Below are 26,137 nucleotides of genomic sequence, written 5' to 3' on the forward strand. Positions count from 1 at the left end.
GACCTAAGGCAAGAGTGAAAGATAAAACTAATTATAGTTAATCCACTACTTGCTAATAAGCAAACTGCTTGAAGACTTGAAATCAAGTTTACATTGGACTTTTGTATTTTACTCACAGTAGCTCGCGTAGGGAAAAAAAAAATCAGTAAAAATATGCCCAGATGGGTTCAGAGTAATGATGACCTGCTTTCCAAACACCATTGTTTTGCCCCTCTTTGCAAGTACTGGAAAAACAGGGATTTGGGGTGGCATGGTGGCAGAACCAAACACATCACGTTAGAGATTTCTATATGGGTTGAGTTTATGTGCGTTAGGCTGTTTTACTAAATCAAAATTTAAATACCTTAATCTTCTGGGGTGGGTACCAAAAGGAAGCTGCCGGGTTCTGGGGGGTGGGGGAGGGGAACTGGAGAGATCACTCATCAGCGCTGTGAAGCTATCAAAGGAGCGTCCAGGATCCGTCTATTCTTTATGTGTAAAAATCATAAAGGAATACCCGTGCACCCATCATTCCAGTTTTCAAGGCAGGATTCGATTTCTTCACTAACCAACAAGTTGGGCTTTCAAACTGAGAAACGACAGCGCTTTACCGCTGGGCCGTCAGCCGGGCCGTGCAGAGGGCCTTGCCAGACAATGAATCAGCTATCCGAGCCGCCCAGTCCCAGACCTAGAAATACTTGGACGACCCCAGTCGGCGGCCGAGTCACGTGGCGAGAGCGCACCGNGCGGAGGATCACGTGGGCGCATGGCCCCGCCCTGTCGCCGAGTGGCAGCTTGGTGGGACTGGCTTTTGCCCCGGAAGTGGCTGTCTTCAGCTGACAGCTGCTTGTAAGGTGGCGGCAGCGGCCCCGGAGTAAGATGGCGCTGCGGCCAGGAGCGGGAGCTGGCGGCGGCGGGGCTGCGGGAGCCGGCGCGGGGGCCGCCGGGGCAGGCAGGTGGGTGTGAAGAGCAGGGTCGGGTCCCAGGGCCGGCCCCGCCGGGGCAGGGGCTGTTTGGTGGTTATGACGGTTTTCGCCCGCTTCGACCCCCTTTTTCTTTGGCACTAGTCTACTGGAGAAAGGGGTCCCCTAGGGATCTAGGCCGAGGGGGTGGGGAAGCCCGACATCCGTGTCCTGTTTCTCAGGCTCAGGGGCACTGGTGCAGGGGCGGAGCAGTGAGCGAGAGCGTCCCAGTGCGGAGAGGAGAAGAGGAGGAGCAGGAGGTGAGGGTCCGCTCGGCTGGGCTGGTGCCCGGCCGGGCTAGGGAGAGCAGCAACCCCGACGCCTCGCTTCTAGCCTTGGCCGGCTCCGAGCGACCAGACTTCTCTTTCCCAGTACTTGCCGGGCTGGAGCAGGGATAGGGTCGGGAAGGCTCTGAAAAATCTGGTCACGGAGCTGAACAGCTGTTTCCAAGATGTGTGTGTACTGTTCCTCTTTCCCCCCTTTAGAATGTCCTGTCCTTTTTATCTCCTTAACGCACGACAGACGGCAGGAAAATCTGAAGACGTTTGAATGGGCGCTTGTAGACGTAACTCTTAAGTCTTGTCTCCTTATTAAAATCAAATAACTATTAAATAGCAGTTGCGCAGTTATTAGAACAAAGCTTCCAGGCTTTGACTTAGCCCTTTAAACAAATCTGCCCTCTGTCATATAATTGCCTGTGGTTCTCATATCCAGAATGGTAAAGATGAAGAACGTTTGCAGCTTGACAAGTCCATCATTTAAGGAAATATTTTGTTCTGGGAAGTTGTCACCCCGCTTCTATAATGACCTAGCCTGAGTTTGTTTTGTTAGCCAACACATAGTACATACACATTTGAAGATAAAATTAGCTTTTTATCTTCCGCATCCTAAATTATTTTTGGAAAACAAAGTGTTAGGTTTTTGATAGGCAGTGTTTTAATTTTGGAGTCATAGGCACTACTGAAGTGTAGTCTTTAAAGTTATCACTTCCTGCAGGTGTTTATATATAGCATAGGAAAAAAAGGCAGTGGCTGTTGAATAAACCACCTGTGTGCAGCCCCATTTTCTGTTGCCTCTACACGTCTTTCACTTTAGATTTCAAACTTATCTTTTGTTTTCTAATTTACGCTGTTTCATCAGAGGCTTTTATGCATCCTTGATACAAGTCAGGTTTGGGCTGCAGGAGGGAAATGTGTAATAATGTATATTCTGTATGTGATGACAGTTTCTAAAATGTTCTTGAATGGCAGTAATTTGATCAAGTATATAATTAATCATAGCACTAAGTTCTGGGAAAAATATAAACTTAAATGTATTTGATGTTTTAGGCCCAAGGTGTTTTCTTTTGGTTGTTTGGTTTGATTTCTTTTGGGGGAGAGGGGTAACTTAGGTGCAGAAAGTTGAGTGGATCATTCTCATTAGTTTATATAGTATTTTAATGTCACCATTCACTGAACACACATTTTTAAAATAAGTGTGGCCTGAGTTGTGATCGAAGTGAGAATGATTGATTTTAAAATATCTTTCATCTATAAAATTTGGTTGGAGTAACTGCTGCATTCTAAAACTCTAGACGATGTATGGGAAGGAAAAGTAGTTAAAATGTTCCTTACCTGAAAAATGTATGGTAAATGTTACATATATTGGAAACTTTCTGGGCCTGAAAAGCTGTATGCTCAATAAAGAATAGTATGGTTTTTAACACTATGGTATCCTAAGTATATTTTTAAGGGAAGGGAAAAAGGGGCACCTGAGTGGCTCAGTCAGTTAAGCGTCCAACTTCGGCTCAGGTCGTGATCTCATGGTCCATGGGTTTGAGCCCAACATCAGGCTCTGTGCTGACAGCTCAGAGCCTGGACCCTGCTTTGGATTCTGTGTCTCCCTCTCTCTCTCTGTCCCTTCCCTACTCCTGCTCTGTCTCTCTCTGTCTCTCAATAAATAAATAAATAAGTAAATAAGTAAATAAATAAATAAATGTTAAGGGAAGCGAAAAAGAGCCAGGCAACCTTTCTCAGTGTTTAGTGGAGGAAAACCAAGAAGCTATTAGGTACCGTTTTTCTTAGATACTTGTTTCTATTCTAATAGACTAAACAAAAAACAATGGCAGCTTTATTAATGTTAGCCTACTTTTGATAGGTATCCTGATTTGGCTACTTTAAAATAAATGGTAGAGTTATATAAAAAAGGCAAAATTTACCCAAGAGATGTGAAGTAGGAAAAAAAATTTTTTAAGACAAGTACAACAGAGAAAAATCATGATTAGTCTCTATCCTTCTGAGATATTATCATTTGTCTAATTTTTTTCCTGCTCTTTTATAAAACTCCTTGAAGGTTTCCTCATCTTTTCCTCTTCCACTGCTTCTAGCACATTCTAACATAGAAAACATTCTGTAAATATTTGTGGATTGAGGGTACATTGAAAGCAAAGGACTATTTCAGCTGGGCCTCAGTTGGAGGAGGAGGAGGAAGAGGTCAAGGGACTGTCTTCGGAGATATGAGGGCCTGCTGAACACAAGGGGATAGCAGGTAGGCCAGATGGATTGTGGCAGTAAGGGGGAGATGCGTTTTCTGAGATAAAACTGAAAAAATTGTGCTGAAACAGAAGGAGGCCTTGGATATAAACTAAGGAAATTCAGTTTAAGAGGATATCATTACATAGTTTTAACACCAATAGTGGCCTTGTCAAATGGTCCTTTAGGAAGATGCACCTCACCTGTGCTTTAGGAGCCATATTTCACAGAGTCTGTAGGTGGGAGATCCTTGAGGAAGTTTTGTTGGGCGTCCATGCCTGAGAAGTGCAGGTTAGTAGCAAAGGTAGCTGAAAGGGGGGGATGAGTGAGCTAGTCATGTGGCAAGTGCACCTCAGTTCTGCTCTCATACTAGGCTATGAGTAATAAATAGTGGGTCTTACCTTTGAAAATAAATTGTTGGTCATCTTGCTGCCATTTTTTGGGGGGGGGGGGTTGCGTGTTTGGTTTTGGGTTTTTTGCCAAACTTATGCTGTCTTACCAGTGTCTTAGCTGCTTGTCCAACCAGTCTTGAAGCATGTTGCTATTGGTCTAAACATTCCAAAGAATCATATGAATGGTACATGGATCACCAAGGAGCTTGGGTTGCTAAATACTTACTGGAGCAAGTCATGTTTGTCAGTAATGTTCTTCATTTAGTTTTTGTTTATGTTTTCAAGGTAACCTTTATGTGTCTCTACATTTACTCTTGTCTATTTGTCTTAGTTGGGACCTTGGCAGAGTTGCCGTCCTGTGTCCTCATTTGACAGGGGAAACAGGACAGGGTAGTGAAGAGGTTTGCATGGAGCTTTACGGTTAATTTATGGCTGAACTGGAAAAAGCGTAACCTGAGTTTCCAGTTTTTACTTAGCCACTAAGCCATACTGGTAATTGTAAATTTTTAAGAGTTGGAAAAGTCTTGACAAGTTGATTATCTAAGTGCATTGCTTCTAAGTTTATAACTTCGTGTACGTGAGTACTTTTCAAAAAATGATATTACCAAATTTCAACTTGCAGTTTAAACATTCTATCCAGTTAACAAATTACTTAGCTAATACATCTTGTGTGCAGCATGGAAAAGCCATTTCCTTTTCAGTCCTCTTTTTGGATGCCTGCTTCTCAGCAGTAGAATTTGCTAACAGTTCATATCCTTTTCAAAGCTATAACTAACATATAACTAGATAGATGTCCCACTAGAACTTGGTAAACCACGTGACAACATTTTTTTTTTAATTTCATTTTGTTTTTTAATGAAAAATATTTTAGAGCCAAAAGACTGTAAAGTTTGGTTTTTAGTCTTTTTCCTGGGAAGGGGGGTATTTACACAGTAGAAAACTCCAAGGACACATAAATTTGGCAAATAATTCCTGGATTTCACTAGACCCTTTTAAGATTATCTGAAACCCCCTTCAGATCCTCGACTCCCAGATTAAGAATCTTTCCCACTCAGACATTCTCTTCCTTAAATTGTTCCATTTTCTTTCCCTCTATTCTCAAAGAAAGAAGCCCCTCTTCCCTTTCAAAGCAGATCCCTTTTGCTGCCAGGCTGTGTCTAAGCACATCTTTTATATCTTAAACCTTTTCTCCCTACAGGCCCAAGAGTTTCTCTTCCTCTTGAAACTGTTTACTCAAAGATCAGCATTTTCGGAAGCAGTGTTCTTTTCTTGTTAATCCTCATTCTGATCAGCTTTTCTACAGTATTAAATACTGGTAACTACTTACTTTTTCTTGAAATATGGTTCTTCCTTAGTTATAACTTGCAGTTATGACCAAGTCCCTTGTTTCTCAGTGACCATCCCCTACTCAGTTGTCACCATAAGAATTCTCCAAGTTGATCTTTGTTGTCTTCTCCCTCTATGTGCACATTCCCTTGGCTATTTCATTCACAACCATAGCTGCTTATTATTATTATTATTATTATTTGCCTATATTTAAAAGAGCCTAGCTAGGGGCACCTGGGTGGCTCAGTCGGTTAAGCATCCGATTTCATCTCAGGTCATGATCCCACGTTGGGCTCTGTGCTGACAGCTCAGAACCTGGAACCTGCCTCAGATACAGAGTCCCCCTCTCTCTCTGCCCCTCCCTTGCTCATGCTCTGTCAATCTCTCTTTCAAGAATAAACATTAATATAAATTAAATAAACATTAACATAAAAGAGCCTAGCTAGATTGACCTAGACTCGTGTCCTGAGCTTGAGTGCATCCTCAAGGATGCACACCTACCACCTCCCCCATCCTACTCAAGCGTTCCTTCTTTTAGGAAACAGCATCACCATCCTTGCCATTTACTCAGGCTCAAAATCTCAGCATCATCTTCAGTTCTTTCTGCTGCTTCACTGTTTTTCCCCATTCTGGCAATTGCCAGATCCTCTTGATTCTTCCATTTGAATAGCTTTCATTCACCTTGTCTTTTCCAGTTCACTGTTCTGGTTATGGCTCTTTTCATATTTATTAAGATTATTGTGGTAGAGGATGCCTGGATGGCTCAGCTGGTTGAGTGTATGACTCCTGGTCTCACAGGTCATGATCTCATGGTTTGCGAGACTGAGCCCCACGCTGAGCTCTGCACTGACAGCATGAAGCCTGCTTGAGACTCTCTCCCTCTCTCTCCTCCCCTACCCTGCTCACGTGTACGTTTTCGCAAAATAAATTTTAAAAAAAGAGAGAGAGATTGTGCTAGTTTCTTTGGTGGTTCTTTTTGTTTCACATCTTCTCTGCCTTATCCTGTTCCTAGAAAAACCTAAACCACATTTCTGATCATTTCACCTATTTAGAACTTTTCACATCAGGGAAATGCAGATCCAAATCACAGTGAGATGATACTTTATACCCCTTAGCATAACTATTATCAAACAAACGGAAACAAAATAACAGGTGTTGGTGAGGATATGGAGAAATTAGAACCCCATGCATTGCTGCTGAGAATATAAAATGGTGCAGCTATTGTGGAAACAGTTTAGCAGTTTCTCAGAAAATAAACGCAGAATTACCTTATGACCTAGCAATTGCACTCCTAGGTGTATGCACAAAAGAATTGAAAGAGGGACTCACCAGATATTTGTATACTAATGTTCATAGCATTACTTACAACAGCCAAAGGTGGAAACAACCCAAGTGTCTATCAGCAGATGAATGGATAAGCAAAATGTAGTATGTACATACAATTAAGTATTTATTTTTCAGCCATAAAAAGGAATGAAATGCTAATACCTGCTACAACATGGATGAACCTTGAAAACATTATGCTAAGTGAAATAAGCTAGATTCGAAATATCAAATTATCATATGATTTCACTTAGTGTGAGGTAGCTAGAATAGCAAATTCATAGTGATAAAAAGTAGTGGCTACTAGGGTTTTGGGGAGGGAGTGATGGTGAGTTCTTGTTTAACTGGTATAGTCTTTGTTAGGGATGATGAAAACATTCTGGAAATGGATCATGGTGATGGTTGTACGACGTTGTGAATGTACTTAATGATACACACTGTACACTTAAAAGCGGTTAAAATGGTAAAATTTTGTTATGTGTATTTTACCACAATCAGTCTCTGAGTTTATATAATATTCAAAGTAAAATCAAACAGTTTAAAGGTCCTCTACTGTCTGCTTGCTTCTATATCTTACTCAGTCTTAAATCTCTAAACACAAAGCTCTGGCTTCAGAGCTTTTGCTCAAACTATATAGTATGACTCTCTTCGAGGTTCAGCTTCAAAGATACCTTCACAAAAGTCCCTGAAATATAACCCATCAAATTAATATTTTTCTTTTCAACTCTTAGTATTTGGGACCTCTCATAGCATTTAGCACACTTTATTCGATATTAAAGCTAGTAGCCTGCATGGGTGTCTTCAGCAAGACTGCACTAATTCAGTTCCTTCACGTAGTAGTTACTCAGTAAATGTGCACTGATTTGAATATAATCCAACCTTTTCATTTTATGGATGGAGAAATTGGAATCCAAGGAAGTCACACAGTGACAGGACCAGGACTAGCTTCAACATCTTCTGTCTTCTAGTTCAAAACTTTTCTCCCTATGCTACATGCTGCCAGGCACCCTGTGGATGTTCAATCTGTGTTGATATTGGATAGTTCAGTATGGTACTACAGAACAAATGACCAGACCCTGTCCACAGTTCTTTTGTTTATGTAAAAAATTACATGTATTATTTGAAATCTTTATACATATGAAGATCCTGATTTGTTTTTCTTCTGTTTTTAGCTTCATGTTTCCGGTTGCAGGGGGAATAAGACCCCCACAAGGTAGGTAAAAGCTGAAATTTTAAACTTTTATTTTTCACTATTATGTTTCTGAACTTGGAAATTAATTGCATAAAGAGTCCTATTGCTGCCAAATAGAGTAAAATTTTCCTGTAGTCTTGAACCTGTATGCCAGCTATTCTTGAAATTTCTCAAAAATTGTGTAATTCTAGATTATTAGCTCCATAGGGCAAAGGCTATGTCTGCCTTATGCTCATCGGTTTCTGCAGCACCCAGTATGCTGATAGAAAATTATAGGGGCTCTGTTGATGTTTGTTGAATGGATAAAAGAACCTCTTTAATTATTTTATACAACCATGTTTTCTCTGTATGAATTTGATTTTATGCATATAAAAGATCACATACTCTGATTCAGTATAAATTACGTCTCAGTTTTATTCTTCTCATTTTCTTTAGTGGGTATATTCCTTTTCTCTGTTTCAGACAAGGCCCCACCAAAGTCAGTTCTAGCTGTGTCTTCAGGGAAACCATAGTGGAGTGATATAATCTTGACTCCTGGTGATGTGCTGCTGGGATACAGTGTTGAAGAAAGACTATGTCTGCCCTTCTCTTCTTTCTGCTCACACCCTCTTCATTGTACCCCCGACACATACCAATCTGCTTCTGGAAGCTGGCGCTTCTCAGAGAGCCAGTGTTGATTGCTTACAGTAGAATTGCTGGAGAAACAGACTCCCAGGTCACCAATAGAGACGAAAGATAATGAGTGGCTCAGTAGCAGGTGATCAGTGGCTCATACTGACTTTGTCTCCATTTGTAATCAGTGATGGAGGTTGAGTTTCAGGTAAATTTTTCCAAGGGTCGGTTGTATTCTTTTCATTGTGCTCACATTTATGCATTATTTAAGCTATCTATAATTAGATGTGTCCCAGATTTAGATCGAATGGTTTGAGATCTTTTGTGCTTTAGGAAAACATTGCAGTTATTCATTTTCATGGCCCAAGATTTTGCATTTTTATAAACTTTCAAGTAAAACTCTATATGTAGAGCAACAAGAGAGCCCCAAAGGTTGCCTGATATTTTTTCTTCTGGAATTTGGAATTGTTTTGAGATTTTTTTTTTCTTTTTACAAAGTATGTTAGAGTAGACTTTTCAGTCATTAGAAGACTTTGAATTATGCATGGATTGTTTCTGAAAGCATATATGAGGACCTGACAGGGAGAGTCATCAAGAGATCATGAGTAGATGAACAGGAGACGAGAGAGAGACCAGAATTTTCACTGCGCATACTTTTATGCCTTTAAATGCTGTACCAGATACCTGAGTTACCCAGTCAAGAATTAAATAACGATAACTCAAATGAATAAAACTTTAGGCCCAAGGAGGCAAAAGGGAAAACAGGTAAGTTCCATGAGGGCAAGGACCTGGTTTTGTTCACTGTTGTGTCCCTAGAATGGTGCCTGACAAGGAGTAGGCCCTCAAATATTTGAACAAATGATTGAATGAATAAATGAATGCCTCTGCTTATGTCACTTATAAATGGGGATGTTCATGCTTCTGAAATTAAACTGTGAATAAGTAACCTTTAAGGTTACTTTTAGGTACACAGAACCCACAAGGTAAGCATGGTATACTGTCTCAGACCTTTAATTTTTTTTTTAATTAGTTAGAAATAATGTAGATGTAATAAAATGCAAAATTGGATTGAAATTTGTATCCAACACAGGTAGGGAATTTTGTTTTTTAAGTTTATCTGTTTATTTCAAGAAAGAGAGGGAGAGAGAATCCCAAGCAGGCTCTGCATTGTCAACCTGACATGGGACTCAATCTCATGAACTCTGAGATCATGACCTGAAATCAAGAGCTGGATGCTGAACTAACTGAGCCACCCAGGCACCCTGGTATTTTATTTTATTTACAGTTGTATACCAGCTCTCTAGAACTGTGCCTAAAATATAGTAGGCACTTAGTATATATTAAACTCCCAAAAGGGTGTTTCTTCAGTCTCCTCTGCTCTTGGGAATACTAAGTTGGAAAAATTTGGGAGTCATACTTTCATGGTCATTTTCCTGCCATTGCATCATTTACTTGTCATGCTGATGGCTGTTTGTGGTAAATGTTATATAAGCTATTCATATAAGGAAAGAGAAGAGGAAAATCATTCCTTTAAGCATATTAGATATTAAACAGTTATACAGATGAGAAACTGAGGCATAGAAGTTGAGCAAGCTACTCAAAGTTGCAGAGGTACCAAGTGACATTTCTAGTTGGAATCCAGAGTCCATGCTATTAGTATATATGGTATTGTATTTGTTGTATGCTGCTGTGTAAGAAATACCTGAAAACATCAAAAAGAAAGTACATTCTGTTATTTAACACTGTGTCTGCAGATCAGGTATCTGGGAATGGCTTCACTGGATGGTTTTGGCTCAGGGCCAAAGAGATTGTAGTAACAATGTCAACTGGGGCTGTAGACATCTTAAGGTTTGTTAGGGCTGGGTGATGTTTCCAAGATGGCTCACTCACATGGATGACAAATTGTGCTGCCTTTTGACAAGAGGATTCCGTTCCATGCCACATGGATTCTCTGTAGGACTGCTTGAGTATTCTTGTGATGTGGCGGTAGCTTTACTCAGAGCAAGGAAGAAGGTGCAGTGGCTTTTAAGAACTAGCCCTGGAGGTTACACAGTGTCATTTCCACCATATCCTATTGGTTATACTTTATACTGGTGAGCCCTGCTCGGTGTGGGAAGGAATGACAAAAGGTATGAATACCAAAGGACAGAGATTGCTGGGGTCTATCTTGAAGGCCAAATGTCACAATTAGGCCATATGTTAATTTTTTAAATATGTACAAGAATTCCATAGAAAGGTATTGTTATCTTCGTTTTACAGATGAAGCTTTGTAACTTGCCCAGGATCACACAGCTAAGTAACTAACTGATGGTGTTAGAATTCATATTCAAGTCTGTCCTCCTTCACGGCCTGTGCTTTTCCCACTAAACTGTGCTGCCTCCCAAGCAACGAGTTGTTTATATCCTTACAGTTTTTGGAAAATAAACTTTAAAATGTATTGACTTCTTGGGGCGTCTGGGAGGCTTAGTTGGTTAAGTATCTGACTTCGGCTCAGGTTGTCTCACGGTTCATGGGTTTGAGCCCCAGTCGGGCTCTGTGCTGACAGCTCGGAGCCTGGAGCCTGCTTCAGGTTCTGTGTCTCCCTCTCTTTCTCTGCCCCTTCCTTGCTCATGCTCTGCCCCTCTCTCTCAAAAATAAATAAGTGTTAAAAAAAAATAAGTAAAATGAAACGTATTGACTTCAGTGATGCCCTTATGTTTTTCAGCAGGACTGATGCCAATGCAGCAACAAGGATTTCCTATGGTCTCTGTTGTGCAGCCTAATATGCAAGGCATGATAGGGATGAGTTACAGCTCTCAGATGCCCCAAGGACCTATGGCCATGCAGGTACTTGTTTCTTTAACCAATAGTTGACACAGTCATTGTTTGTTGTTATGTGTCACATACTAAGAGCTGCATTCTAGGAGCTTAGTGCTCTATTTGGCAGTAAATGTAGTCTACATGTTAGGTGGTTTCCTTCAAAATATAATGAAGATATGTTCATAAGAGTGGGAGGGGAAACCAAGGTAAATCATTTGAGGAAAATCTGGTGACTACTTTATTTGATTAGTGACCTAGGAGAATTTTAGAATGACACCTTGGGAAGTTCGGGGACCTGATGCCATGAAGTAGCATTGTTAGAAGAAGTCGCATTGTTCTCATGAAAGGAGCAGCGTCATTGTTTGGAAGACTTGGGGCCTTCTTTATATTGAATTATGTAACCCCCATAACAACTTTTAAAAGAGGTAGTGTCTCCATTTTTCTAAGGAGGAATCTGCAGCTTTGTGAGGATGCTCAGGTTGCATAGGCAGCTGGAATTTGAACCTAAGTCTTGAGTAAGTCTGTATTATCCAACTTATACATTGAATTCTCTCTCAAGAGCATTAGGGAGCCATTGAATAGTTTAAAGCAGTGGAATGACACAATCAGATTTGTATTTCAGAAAGATCATCCTGACTGCTGACTAGAGAATGATTGGAGGGAGAGAGGAGGGCAAAAATGGATGGAAGGAGAATCATTAAAAGGCTGATGTAGTGAGAGCAGGTGAGATGTTGACTGATTAAAGCAAATACTGTTACATTTTTATTTTAGAATTGGTAAATGAAAATTATGGTATCAGGATTTAATAAGCACAGCCTAAGATGGGCTGATCCATTTTGGATCTCCATGTCTTTGTAAATTATCTTCTCTAGCTATGATATCCATTTAAACCAAGTAACCAAATAAACTAAATTTAGGAGTCTGATCTTTGAATGGCTGAATCCAAAGTGTTATGGTATTATTTTTTTGAAATAAACATATTCATTCACAAATAAGCCAAAATAAAAAGAGTTTCCATACTGTTAAAAAATATTTTGATGTCATATATTTTTATTTTAACCAGTTATTTAAAATTTTCTATTTCATTGTGATTATCATGTATATGATGTATCAGTACAATAACACATGTATATAATTTATAAGTAATATTTAATTTTGTATATAATGTATAAATAAGTAATATTTGGAATTTATAATCAAAATTTAAGTTGAAACTATTGTTATGTTGAAGTTAAATAGGCAAATGAAGCTTCTATGTTGCATGTAAAGATTTGGGCAGACTTTTGGAATCATTCTTAATCATCTCCAGTAGAAAGAAATAAGAATAAATTGAGCTTTTGTAGGTTTTTTTCTTTTAAACGTTTACTTATTTTGAGTGGGGAAGTGTGCATGTTCACAAGTAGGAAAGGGGCAGAGAGAGAGAATCCCAAGCAGGCTCCTCACTCAGCACGATGTGGGGCTCCATCTCACCATAAGATCATGACCTGAGCTGAAAGCAAGAGTCAGACACTTAACCAGCTGAGCCACCCAGTTGCCCTGAACTTTTGTAGGTTTTAAATCCATGTTACTCCACTTTTGCTAGGTTTTGTTGCAGAAAAAGCAATCCCAAAGCTCTGACTTACAAAAACAAAGGTTTATTTCTCATTTGTGATACATGTCCTTTGAAGGTTGGCTGTGACCATGCTCCATGTTCTCTTTATCCTGAGACTCTTACCTAGGACATCCCAGACTTTTGGCATAGGGAAAAGAGATGGCCAAATGCTGTTGTAACTTTTAAAGCTTCCTCTCACAGGTAGCATTCATCAGTCACCTCTACTTACCAAAGTAGCGTGATCAAAACGAACATCAGTAGGGGAAAGAATATACCAGGAAGAGTGCACATCACATAGGAACATGTAATCTTAGAGTAAAGGCAGCAAATAGCTGGAAACAGTTTACCATAGAATGCAGTGTTGTGTTTTTTATTTAAAAGTGTACAGTATAATGATTAAACAGTTCTATACAGGGACGCTGACAAAGCCTGCTTGGGATTCCCTCCCCCCCCCTTGTGTGCTGTCTCTTTCTCATTTAAAATAAATAAACTTAAAACAATTCTATACATTACTTAGTAGTCATCAAGATAAGTGTACCTTGATCCCTTTTTTCCACCCCTCCTCCCAGCCACCTCCATCTAGCAACCACTAGTTCTCTTTATTTATTTTAATATTTTTAATGTTTATTTATTTTTGAGAGAGAGAGACTGAGTGATTCGAGGAGGGGAGAGAGAGATGGAGACATGGAACCCGAAGCAGGCTCCAGTAAGCACAGAGCCCAGTGTGGGGCTCAAACCCATGACCGCAAGATCATGACCTGAGCTGAAGTTGGACCCTTAACTGATTGAGCCACCCAGGCACAACTAGCTCTCTTTAAGAGTCTGCTTTTTTTTGGATGGTCTCTCTTTTCTTTTTTTGATTTTTGGTTTTTTTTGGTTGGAGGGGAGGAGGGAGCTGTTCCTTTGTTTTGTTTCTTAAATTCCACATGTGAGTGAAATCATACAGTATTTGTCTTTTTCTGAGTGACTTATTTCACTTAACATTATACTCCCTAGGGTCCTTCTGTGTCATTACAAATGGCAAGATCTCATTTTTTTTTATGGCTAAGTAATAGTACATTATATATATATATGAAAGATGTCATGTATATATATATATATACATGACATCTTTATGTGTCTATCAGTAGACACTTGGGCTGCTTCCGTATCTTGGCTGTTGTAAATAATGCAGCACTAAATGTAGGGGTACATAAGTGTTTTCATTTTCTTTGGATAAATACCCAATAGTGGAATTCCTGAATCATATGGTAACTCTATTTTTAATTTTTTGAGGAGCCTCCCTACTGTTTTCCACAGTGGCTGCACCAATTTGCCTTCCCACCAAAGGTGCAGGAAGGTTCCTATTGTTCCACATCCTTGTCAACACTTGTTATTTCTTGTATTTTTTATTTCATCCATTCTGACTGGTGTGAGGTGATGATCTCACTGTAGTTTTGATTTGCATTTCCCTGATGATGAGGGATGTTGAGCATCTTTTCATGGGTGTGTTGGCCATCTGAATGTCTTCCTTGGAAAAATACCTATTGAGGGGCGCCTGGGTAGCTTAGTCGGTTAAGCGCCCGACTTTCGCTTAGGTCATGATCTCGTGGTTCGTGGGTTCGAGCCCTGCGTCGGGCTGTGCGCTAACTGCCAGCTCAGAGCCTGGAGCCTGTTTCAGATTCTGTGCTTACCTCTCTCTCTGACCCTCCCCTGCTCATGCTGTTTCTCTCTCCTAGAAATAAATAAAACATAAAAAAAAAAAATTAAAAAAAAAAACCTATTGAGGTCCCATTTTTAGTTGCCTTGTTTTTATGGTGTTGAGTTATAGAAGTTCTTTAGGTAGTACTTTGAATATTAACCTCTTACAGGGTATATTATTTGCAAGTATCTTCTATTCAGTTGGTTGCCTTTTCATTTTGTTGATGATTTCCTTTGCTTTGCACGAGCTTTTTATTTTGGTGTAGTCCCAATAGTTTTAATTTTGCTTTTGTTTCTCTTGCCTGAAGAAACATATCTAGAAAAATGTTTCTGCGCCAATTTCAAAGAAATTACTGTCTATGTTTTCTCCTAGTTTTATAATTTCAGGTCTTACATTTAGTCCTTTAATCCATTTTGAACTTACTTTTGTTTTTGGTGTTAGAAAGTGGCCTAGTTTCATTATTTTGCATGTAACTGTCCAGTTTTCTAGCACCATTTGTTGAAGAGGCTGTCTTTTCCCCATTGTATGAAAACTTGCCTCTTTCATTACAGATTAACTGGCCATATATGCATGAATTTCTAGGAGCTGTATCCTGTGCCATTTTTCTTTGTGTCCCTTTTTGTACCAGTACCATATTGTTTTGATTACTACAGCTTTGTAGTATATCTTGAAATCTGGATTGTGATACCTCCAGCTTTCTCAAGATTGTTTTGGCAAATAGAGCTCTTTTGCGGTTCCATATAAATATACTTTAGTATTATTTGTTCTAGTTCTGTGAAAAATGTTGGTATTTTGATAGGGATTGAATTGAATCTGCGGGTTGCTTTGGGAATATGAGTATTTTAACAACATTGATTCTTCTAGTCCATGAGCTTGGTCTGTCTTTCCGTTTCTTTGTGTCACCTTCAGTTACTTTCATCAGTATCTTATAGTTTTCAGAGTATGAGCCTATTACCTCCTTATTTAAATTTATTCTTAGGTATTTTATGACTTTTGGTACAATTGTAAATGAGATTGTTTTCTTAATTTCTCTTCCTGCTACTTCCATTATTAGTGTGTAGAAATGCAACAGATTTCTGTATATTAATTTTGTATCCTGGAACTTCACTGAGTTCATTTATCTGTTCTCATAGTTTTTTGGTGGAGTCTTTAGGCTTTCCTTTTTATATTGTCATGTCATCTGCAAATAGTGACAATTTTACTTCTTTCTTATCATTTTAGATACTTTTTATTTCTTTTTCTTGTCTGATTTATGTGGCTAAGACTTCCAGTACTATGTTGAATAAAAGCAGTGAGAATGGATATCCTTGTCTTGTTCCTAATGTTTGAGGAAAAGCTCTCAGTTTTTCACTATTGAATGTAGCTGTGGGTTTTTTGTATATGACTTTATTATGTTGAGGTATGTTCCCTCTCAACCTACTTTGTTGAGTTTTTACTAATGAATGGATGTTGTATTTTGTCAAATGCTTTTTCTGCTTCCTCTTCATACAGTTTTTATTCTTTCTCTTGTTAATGTGATTTATCTATTGCAAATATTGAGCCACTCTTGCATCCCTGGAATAAACTCCATTTGATCATGGTGAATGATGTTTTTAATGTGTTGTTGGATTTGGTTTGCTAATATTTTGTTGGGGATTTTTATATCTATGTTTTGCAGAGATATTGTCCTATAGTTTTCTGTTTTTTGTTTTGTTTTTTTTACAGTGACTTTATCTGATTTTGGTATATGGGTAATGCTGGCCTTGTAGAATGAATTTGAAAGTTTTCCTTCCTGTTCGATTTTTTGGAATTGTTTGAGAAGACTAGGAATTAACTCTTCTTTAAATGTTTGGTAGAATTCACCTGTGAAGCTATCTAGTCCTGGACTTATGTTTTTTGGGAGTTTTTGATTACTGATTCGATTTCATTGCTAGTAATCAGTGTGTTCCAATTTTCTGTTTCCTCCTCATTCAGTTTTGGAATGTTACATATTCCTAGCAATTTATCCGTCTCTCCTAGGTTGTCCAACTTGTTGGGTATATAATTTTTCATAGTATTCTCTTATAATCCTTTGTGTTTATATGGTTAATTCCCCTTCATTTCTGACTATTTATTTGAGTCTTCTCTTTTTTTCTTGGTGAGTCTGGCTGAAGGTTTATCAATTTTGTTTATCTTTTCAAAGAACCAGCTCTTGGTGTCATTGATCTGTTCTATTGTTTTTATAGTCTCTATTTCACTTATTTCTGCTGTAATCTTATTATTTCCTTCTACTGGCTTTGGGTTTTTTTTTCCTAGTACCTTCAGGTGTAAGGTTAGCTTCTTTATTTGAGATTTTTCTTCTTTCTTGAGGTAAGACTATATTGCTATAATCTTCCCTCTTAGAACAGCTTTTGCTACATCTCAAAGATTTTGGACAATAGTGTTTTCATTTTTTGTCTCCATCTATTTTGAGATTTCCTCTTTGGTTACTTGGTTGACCCATTCATTGTTAAGTAGCAGGCTATTTAGTCTCCATGTATTTGTATTTTTTTCCAGGTTTTTTTCTTGTGGTTGATTGCTAGCTTTGTACTGTTGTGTTTGGAAAAAGTGCATAATATGATATCAATTTTTTTAATTTATTGATATTTGTGGACTAACATGTCATCTGTCCTTGGGAATGTTACATATGCACTTGAAAAGAATGTGTAGTCCACTGTCTTGGGATGGAATGTTCCAAATAGATCCATCTGATCCATCGTGTCATTCAAAGCCACTGTTTCCTTGTTGATTTTTCTCTAGATGATCTCCATATGGATGTAAGTAGAGCATTAAAGTCTCTTACTATTATTGTATTACTGTCAATTTTTCCCTTTATGTCTATTAATATTTGCTTTATGTGTTAGGTACTTCTATGTTGTGTATAGGTATTGATGATTGTTATATTTTCTTGTTGTCCTTTTGTCTCTTGTTATAGTCTTTGTTTTAAAGTCTATTTTGTCCAATGAAAAGAAAGCTAAGGTAACAACATTTACGCTTCCATTTGCTTGGTAAATGTTTTTACATCCTTTATTACTTTCAATCTGCATGTGTCTTTAGCTCTTAAGTGCGTCTTTTGTAGGCAGCATATAGATGGGTCTTGCTTTTTATCTATTCAGCTGCCCTATGTCTTTTGATTTGAACATTTAGTCCATTTACATTTAAACAACTACTGAGGGGCAGTTGGCTGGCTCAGTCAGTAAAGCATGCAACTCTTTATGTTAGGGTTGTGAGTTCAAGCCTCACGTTGGACATAGAGCTTACTTTAAAAAATAAAATAAAATAATTTAAATAAAATAATTATTGATAGGCTTGTACTTATTGCTATTTTGTTACTTCTTTTCTGGTTGTTTTTGTCATTCTTCTTTGTTCCTTTTTCTCTTGCCCTTTTTCCTTGTGGTTTGATGGCTTTCTATAGTGTTATGTTTGGTTTCCTCTCTATATTTTTCTATTACAGGTTTTTGATTTGTGGTTACGATTAGTTTCTTATATAACATCTTTTGCATGTAGCAGTCTCTATGAAGTTGATGATCACTTAAGTTTGAGCCCATATAATAGCACTCGATTTTACTTCCCACCCTCATATTTTATGTATACGTTTTATGTCATATTTTACATCCTTCTATTTTGCAAGTCACTTGGCTGATTCTTACAATTGGCTTTACTGCTTTTGTGCTTTAACCTCCATGCTGGTTTTATAAGTGATTAATCTGCTTTTATTATATGTTTGCAGTTACCTGTGAGGTTTTTTTCCTTTCATAATATTCTTACTCCTGATTATGGCCTTCTTTCCAAATAATTCCCTTTAACGTTTCTTGTAAGGCTGATTTAGTGATGAAGTCCTTTAGCTTCTGTGTGTTTGGGGAACTCTTTATCTCTCCTATTCTGAATGATAACCTTACTGGGTTGAGTATTCTTGTTCACAGGTTTTTTTCTTTTTGCAGTTTGAGTATATCATGCCACTCCCTTCTGGCCTGCACAGTGTCTGCTGAAAAATCAGCTAAGAGCTTTATGGGGTTTCCCTTTTATGTAACTGTTTTCTTCTTATGCTTTTAAATTCTCTATCACTGCTTTTTAAATTCTTGTGTGCCTTGGTGTGGACCTCTTTGGGTTCTTCTTATTGGGGGCTCTCTCATTCCTGGATCTGGATGTCTGTTTCTTTCCCACATTAAGGAAATTTTCAGCTATTATTTCTTCAAATAAGTTTTCTGCCCTCTTCTCTCTGTCTTCTCCTTCTGGGATCCTTATACAGTGAATGTTATTACGCTTGATGATGTCACAAAGTTTCCTTAGCATGTTTTTATTTTTTATTACTCTTTTTGTTTATGCTGTTCAGCTTGGTTGCATTCCCTTACCCTGTCTTCCAGGTTGCTGATCCATCCTTCTGCTTCCTCTCATCTGCTGTTAATTTCCTAGTGTATTTTTAAATTTCAGTTACTGAATTCTTTAGACCTAATTGGTTCTTTTTTATATTTTCTATATCTTTGTTAATGGTCTCACTTAGATTCTCTACCATTTTTTCAAGTCCAGTGAGTATCTTTGTGACCATTACTTTGAATTCTTCATCAGGCATATTGCTTATCTCCATTTCATTTAGCTCCCCTCCTACTCTTTTGTGTGTGTGTGGTTTTCTCTATATAATTAACTGTGGAAGGTCTATTCTGCCAGTCTTCAGGTTGTTTCCAGAATTAGTCACATAGATGTAGCTCCTGTCTTGATGTGCCCATGGAAGGAGGTAAGCTCAGGATCCTCCTACTCTGCTATCTTCCCCCAACTACTCCCATTTGGTTTTTTTGTTTTTGTTTTTGTTTTTGTTTTCCTCCTTATGTAGACTTTACACCCATTGTGGAGCTTGAACTTATGACCCTGAGATCAAGTCATATGCTCTACCAATAAGTCAGCCAGGTGCCCCCGGTGCTTTTTTGTTTGTTTGTTTTTGATAGTAGCTGTCCTAATGCATGTGAGGTAGTATCTCATTGTAATTTTGATTTTCACTTCTCTAATAAAAGATGTGGAGTATTTTTTCATGTGGTTATTGGTCATTTGTATATCTTCATTGGAGAAATGCTTATTCAAGTCTTTCGTCCTTTTTTGAACTGGGTTTTTTGTTGGTGAATTAACTGTGAGCATTGTGTATATATTTTGGATATTAATCCCTTATCAGATAAATGAATTGCAAATGTCTTCTCCCATTCTGTGGGATGCTCTTTTACTCTGTGGGTCATGTCTCTTGATGTACAAATTTTTAAAGTTTTCATGAAGTCTGTGTTGTTTTTTCTTTAAATGTTTGGTAGAATTCACCAGCAAAGCCATTAAGTTCAGGACTTTTCTTGTTGGGAGATTTTGATTACTGAGTAAATCTCTGTAGCTCTATGTCAAGTCCTCTCTTGTTATTCTTCTTTTCAAAATTGTTTTAATTATTTTAGTTTATCTGTCTTTGCATATAAGTTTTAGAATAATGTTACCTATATCTACCTATGAAAAGTCTGGTTGGAGTTTTGATAGGAATTATGGTAAACCTTTTTTATCAATTTGGGGGAAATTGACATCTTTAATAATGTAGATTCTTGCAAAATATGAGCATTTATTTAAGTCTTTGATTTCTATCATTAGCATTGTATAGTTTTTGGCATTTAAGTTCTTTAAATGTTTTGTTAGATTTACATCTAATTTTTTGAGTAATTGTAAATGACATTGTCATTTTTATTTCAATGTGCTCTTCATTGCTGGTATATAGAAATATGGTTGATTTGGGTATATTTGTTTTGTAACCTGCAACCTTGGTGAACTCAATTGTTCTAGGAATTTTTTTGTAGATTCCTTGGGATTTATATGGAGATAGTCCTGTCCTTTCATCCAGTTTTAACATGCCATATTTGCTTCACATTTTTAAAAGAAATGAACAAAACAGTTGTAATTCCCTTCTTCTACTTCCCCAGAGATAGTTACCACTATCACGAATTGAGTGCTTAGTGTTTTCATATGTATTCTTATACTTCTCCTGTTTTACATGTTTGAATATTCCTGAATGTTATATATTTTCCGGGTTTTAAAGGTTTATGTAAGCTTGTACTCTCCTGCATTTGATTTTTTTATTTGACGTTGTTTTGCCCCAGGATTTATCCGTGTTATAAAGTGCTGCCAAATATATTCATATAGCTACTGTTTAGTGTTCCAGTGCATGAGTACGTATTCCTGTGTTGATGGACATGTAAGTTGCTTCCAATTTGTTGCTATTTGTTTTGTTTTTATTGATTTCTAAGAGTTCATTGTATATTACAGATTCTTACCTTTGTGGTTATTTGTGTTGCCAATATCTCCTTCTATACTTTGGCTTGTTTTTTGATTTTGTTGGTGCAGTCATGTAGAAGTTATGTCAGATGGATAAATCATTTCTTTGATGGTCTCATCTCTTGTGTGTCTCGTTAGACCTAGTCCTAACCCTGTGATCATAATATTATTCTTCTGTATGTTCTTACCAAATCAACCTGGAATTGTTCTGTGCTATCAGTGTGTATCTAAAGGTCTAATTTTATTATTTTCCATTTGAGTAGCCAGTTCTCTCCAAATCATTAATCAATATCCCATTCTTTACTCATTGATTTCCAAGATGACTCCTGTACCGTCCAATTTCTTTATATGCTTTGGATTAGCATGTTTGTCCCATTGCTATTTCTGACTGTCCCTGCATCAATAAGTATCTTAGTCTCCTAATTATTCTAGCCTAAGATAAGCCTTGATATCTGCTAGTGTGGATCCTCCTTGTTCTTCTTTTAAAGAACTATAGCTATTCATGGTTCTTTCCTCTTCATGATAAGTTTTAAGATCAGCTAGTCAAATTCCACATAAAATATGCTGGGATTTTTATTAAAACTGATATTTTTTACTTTTTTAGTCTGGTATCTCTCCAATCACTCAAATTTTCAGTAGCCTTCAGTATTCTTCATCTTGGGAGTGAACTTCTTTTTCTTGAATGTCTTTGGCAGTTGATTGGATGTATCTCAGATTTCTGAGTTATTTCTTTTGTCCTGTCATTCATCCAGTGTGTAACTAATGATTAATATTTCTTAACCTTTTGGTTTATCTAGATTTTAAAAGAATTAGGCTGTATGAATGTATAAACTAACTTTTCAGGAATAGGAGAAAGCCAAAATGCCATTTAGCAAATTTGAATATTCTGGAAGAATAGAATTTTCTAAGGAAAGCAATGTGCATAATACCTTTCTTTCTTTTATTCTTTATTATTTTTGTGGAATATCTGGTCTGTTAGTCTGTAGAAGTTGAGTGGTTTCTTTTGCATTTTATGTGCCTTGGGTAAATGAAGTCAATTTAAAAAGGAACTTAATCCCTCACCACAAAAAAGAAATGGTGATTTTGTGACATGATGGAGATATTAGTTAATGCTGTGGTAGTAATCATTTAGCAGTATATAAGTGTATCAAATCAACACGCTGCATACCTTATAATTACAGTATTTTGTCAACTATAGCTCAGTAAAGCTGGAAAAAGTAGGGAATTGCTTAAATAAATTATTTTATTTAAATAGAGGTAGAAAAAAATGTAATCCTAGGACTACAGTACTAATTTTTAGCACCCGGAGAACTACACTGTGGTTAAAAGTAAGTATACATAGCCATCCCCACCCAAGATTTAGCATAGAGAGTGTTAGTAATTAAGCAATATATATTACTTGTAACTCCCATTGTAAGGTCCTAAAAACCATTCATGAACCTTCCAAGCTACTACTCATTGAGCAAGTATATGCTTGAGCATATGAATAGATACAAAAACACATTAAAATTTGTTTTAAGTCTGAATCTGTGGTAGTTATAATTGGAGAGGCAGTGTAATTCTCCATAATGATGGAGAATATGGACTTTGGAACCAGAAGCTGTCTGGTTGTAATCTTGGCTCTGCCACTTACTAGCAGAAAGTAAGGAAGTTAACTATTTTGTACTTCTGTTTCCTCATCTGTAAAATGAGAATAACAGTAGCACCTGCTGCGTAGGTTTGTTATAAGGATTAAGTTAATTATTGTACATAAAGCCCTTAGAAAAGTCCCTGGGACACAGTAGGGGCTTCATTAATGTTATTAATAAGATATTCTTGTTGATCATTATCAGAAATTCTCTAACTCTAAGGATCTTACGTATATTGAGAATAATGTATGTAAATGCCTAATTCTATAGATGGCATATGGCATGAACCCAATAAAATGGTACTTATAGCTGTTCAAGTGTTCATTTTTCTTACCTAGTTGCCTTAATTCTGTATTTGCTTGTGGAATCTTACTTCATTCCAGGAACAGAATGGGATCATTAATGTTTTTGAGAGAGTACTGCCTTGTCGTCAGTATTACTTTTAATAATTATAATAGCTGCTATTAACTCATATATGCTACACAATGTTCTAGGTGTTTTACCTATATTATATTATTTGTATCCTCCAATCCTCCACTATTATACTGAGGTGCACTTTTTTTGAAAGTTCAGTAGAGATGATATTTTTAAAGTTTTTTTTAACGTTTATTTTTGAGAGAGAGAGAGAGAGAGAAAGAGAGCGAGCTCATGTGCATAAGTTGGGGAAGGGCAAAGAGAGAGAGAGGGAGACACAGAATCTGAAATAGGCTCCAGGCTCTGAGCCATCAGCACAGAGCCCAGCGAGGGGCTTGAACCCATGAACTGCAAGATCATGACCTGAGCCAAAGTCAGACACTTAGCTGACTGAGCCACCCAGGCACCCCAAAGTAGTATTTTTGATAATTTCTAAAACAAATACTTTGAGGGAAATGCTAACAGGATTTTTTCAACAAACATTGTTAGATTAAAATCAATATCTTAGTCTTGTTTAAAAAAAAAGAACAAAACACTTCACTAAAAATGAATCCAGTAGTATGAATATAATCTTTAAAGTAATTTAACTTCTGGTGGTTTATGTTAATTTTATGTAAGTAGGGAAGTTACACTTTATTACAGACACATCCTTCATCCCCTGTAACTGAAAGGAGCCATCCTGGACTAGACTAGGCAATCTGGGCAACTAACAAGGCTGGATGCAAGCAGTCACGTTTTTTGAAGGAAAAGAGGATAAAAGGTTTAGAAGAAGCAAGGAGAAATATTCCCCTTTTACAGGAAATATGGAAGGGAAGCAGCAATCTCCAAATAAGAGGGCTTCCGGGACAGCCAGGTTTCAATTAGGGAACAGAAAGGGAGCCTTTTAGGGAGAAGGCTGAGGCATAGAAGAATGTCCACTCAGTGTAAATTTCCCATTATTATTATTATTATTATCAGTGTCATCATCATCATTATTATTAGATTTTGTGTTTGGCTATTGTGTGATAATATTCTTCTGGATGCTTGAGTAAACTTTATACTGTGGTATTACTATAGAACTTATTACTGATTAAATATATTTTATTTTCTGTATAAGTTTGGATATCAGGCCTGTGATACTGAACATGAAAATATTCATTATCCTATCATACATATTAGAAAAGCATGTTTTATTTAAAAAAATTTTTTTAATGTTTATTTACTCAAGGGAGTGAAAGATAGAGTGTGAGTGGGGGAGGGGAAGAGAAAGAGAGAGAGAGACAAAATCCAAAGCAGGCTCCAGGTTCTGAGCTATCAGCCCAGAGCCCAACGTGGGGCTCGAATTTATGAGCTGTGAGATTATGACCTGAGCTGAAGTTGGACGTTTAACTGACTGAGACACCCAGGTGCCCCTGGAAAAGCATGTTTTAATCTCATTTTTGGATTACCTACTGTGTGCCAGCCTCTTATCTGTGCTGGAAAATACAAAGACATGTAAGATATGATCCCTCTTTTCAAAGAGTAGAATATATCTCGTGTGCACGTGTGCTTCCATGCACACACACCCTTAGACTGTTAGCAGTGGTCACCTCTCAGACAAGGAAATGAAAGGGGTGAGATAGTAAGGGGAACTTTCCATTTTTAGCCTGTGTTTTTTGACTCTGTTGTTTAAGAAAATCCCATAGTTTGTTAATAAAAATATTAAGAAGAATTTATGAAAGTTATAGTTTTTCTTTGAAATAATTAAGAGGAAGAATTGTGTTTTCTAAGCCTTTGTTTCTTTCAGGCAGGGATACCAATGGGACCGATGCCAGGAGCAGGAATGCCTTACCTCGGACAAACACCGTTCCTGGGAATGCGTCCCCCAGGCCCACAGTACACCCCAGATATGCAGAAGCAGTTCGCTGAAGAGCAGCAGTAAGAGACCTAAGGACTCAAGCATGAGGACGCATGATAGCAGTTATTTTCAGAATGGTCAAATGTTTTCTGATGCACATTTGATGCCCAAACAGTCATGTTGCCTTTCATGAAATACTTTATTATATATAAGTTTTGAGCAAGATCCTCTAATTCAACTCTCTAATTTTACATCTAGGGAAAGGGCAATTCAGAGAAATGAAGCCACTTTGTCAGTCCAGATTACACAATTACTAGCAGATGTAGGCCTCCTGATGCCCAAAGCATTGCTCTTTCTCCTGTGAGATACTGCCTTCCCAAGTTAGGATTTTCTTTTTTGGCTACTTCCCTGTTTTTTGAGATTACTTTTGAATGCAAAAGATTTGTGTCTTCCCCTTGCAAATTACAAGGAATAAATTCATGTCTATAATTTAGGTAAATATTTCTTTGGACTCCTTACATATATTTTGAAATTAATATATTAGGGAAATAGTATCGTCATAAGAAAATTAGATCTAATTAGCAATGAAGTTGTTATAGAATTATGAGGTGATATTGCTGAAACTGTTAGAAGTATGAATAGAGCACAGTTGATAATCGCTGCAGTTAGTTCTTTACTATGTTGCTTTTCCTTCAGAAAACGATTTGAACAGCAACAGAAGCTCTTAGAAGAAGAAAGAAAAAGACGCCAGTTTGAAGAGCAGAAGCAAAAGCTCAGACTTCTGAGTAGTGTGAAACCCAAGGTAATCTCTTCCAGGGCCACAGAGCCTGCATGCCCTGTGTGTGCCTCACACTCAATCAGTGGATTCTGTCACTGGGGGACAAGCCCAAGCTTGGGGTGTGTGCTTGGTTGATTTTGAGCCTACAAGTGAAGAATTCTTCTTTTCCTGTAAGACATTGTATGGTTGAAGAGGGTGGGCTATCAACCATCATCTTCTCAACTCCTTTTTACTACCACTGGTATGTTGGCCATCTTCTCTTGGGAAGGTTAATCACGGATCTTGATATTAATTAATATGGGATACTTAATGTCAGTTGTATCCTGAAGTATTTATAAATGGACCTTTTGATATTTTTTGTATTTTATAGAATGTCATTTTATGCCTTTGGGATACTTACAGCACCTATCAGTGTTTTTCTGACTCAGAGAATTCCCTATCAGAAGTGTGTGGTAAAAATTTTGAAAATAGACCAATGTCTGTACTTTTAATTTGGGAGGATCTAGGATGAAGTGAGACATAAGTGAAGATATATCCATACATTTATTGTCTCCTAGACAGGAGAGAAGAGTAGAGATGATGCTTTGGAAGCCATAAAAGGAAACTTAGATGGGTTTTCCAGAGATGCTAAAATGCATCCTACTCCAGCATCGCACCCTAAGAAACCAGGTAATTTTAATTTAAAATTTTCTTTTAGAGGGGCACCTGGGTGGCTTAGTCTTTGAGTGTCTGACTTTTTGGCTCAGGTCATGGTCTTGCAGTCCCTGGGTTTGAGCCCCATGTTAGGCTCTGTGCCGACAGCTCAGAGCCTGGAGCCTGCTTTGAATTCTGTCTCCCTCTCTCTCTGCC

The 26,137-nt window shown here is 37.7% G+C and overlaps 1 protein-coding gene across 10 annotated transcripts in view; it reads left to right on the plus strand.

The window, feature by feature from the left end:
- Positions 1-842: 842 nt before the first annotated feature.
- The window catches only part of SYNRG (synergin gamma), an 82,597-nt gene continuing 57,302 nt past the window's right edge, over positions 843-26,137 (plus strand). For 7 of the 10 annotated variants that reach the window (XM_077745498.1, XM_077745500.1, XM_077745501.1 and 4 more), the window contains exons 1-6: positions 843-935; positions 7,665-7,705; positions 11,001-11,122; positions 24,460-24,590; positions 25,207-25,312; positions 25,846-25,957. In XM_077745498.1, coding sequence (XP_077601624.1) covers positions 859-935; positions 7,665-7,705; positions 11,001-11,122; positions 24,460-24,590; positions 25,207-25,312; positions 25,846-25,957 — 589 coding nt within the window. In that variant the 5' untranslated portion in view covers positions 843-858. Of the gene's footprint in view, positions 936-7,664; positions 7,706-8,305; positions 8,505-11,000; positions 11,123-24,459; positions 24,591-25,206; positions 25,313-25,845; positions 25,958-26,137 lie in introns of those variants that run through there. The other 3 variants (XM_077745502.1, XM_077745503.1, XM_077745504.1) reach the window with 3 other exon arrangements.

This window comes from Crocuta crocuta, unplaced genomic scaffold (assembly GCF_008692635.1).
Source record: "Crocuta crocuta isolate KB4526 unplaced genomic scaffold, BGI_CrCroc_1.0 scaffold333, whole genome shotgun sequence".
In the NCBI taxonomy this organism is placed as follows: Eukaryota; Metazoa; Chordata; class Mammalia; order Carnivora; family Hyaenidae; genus Crocuta; species Crocuta crocuta.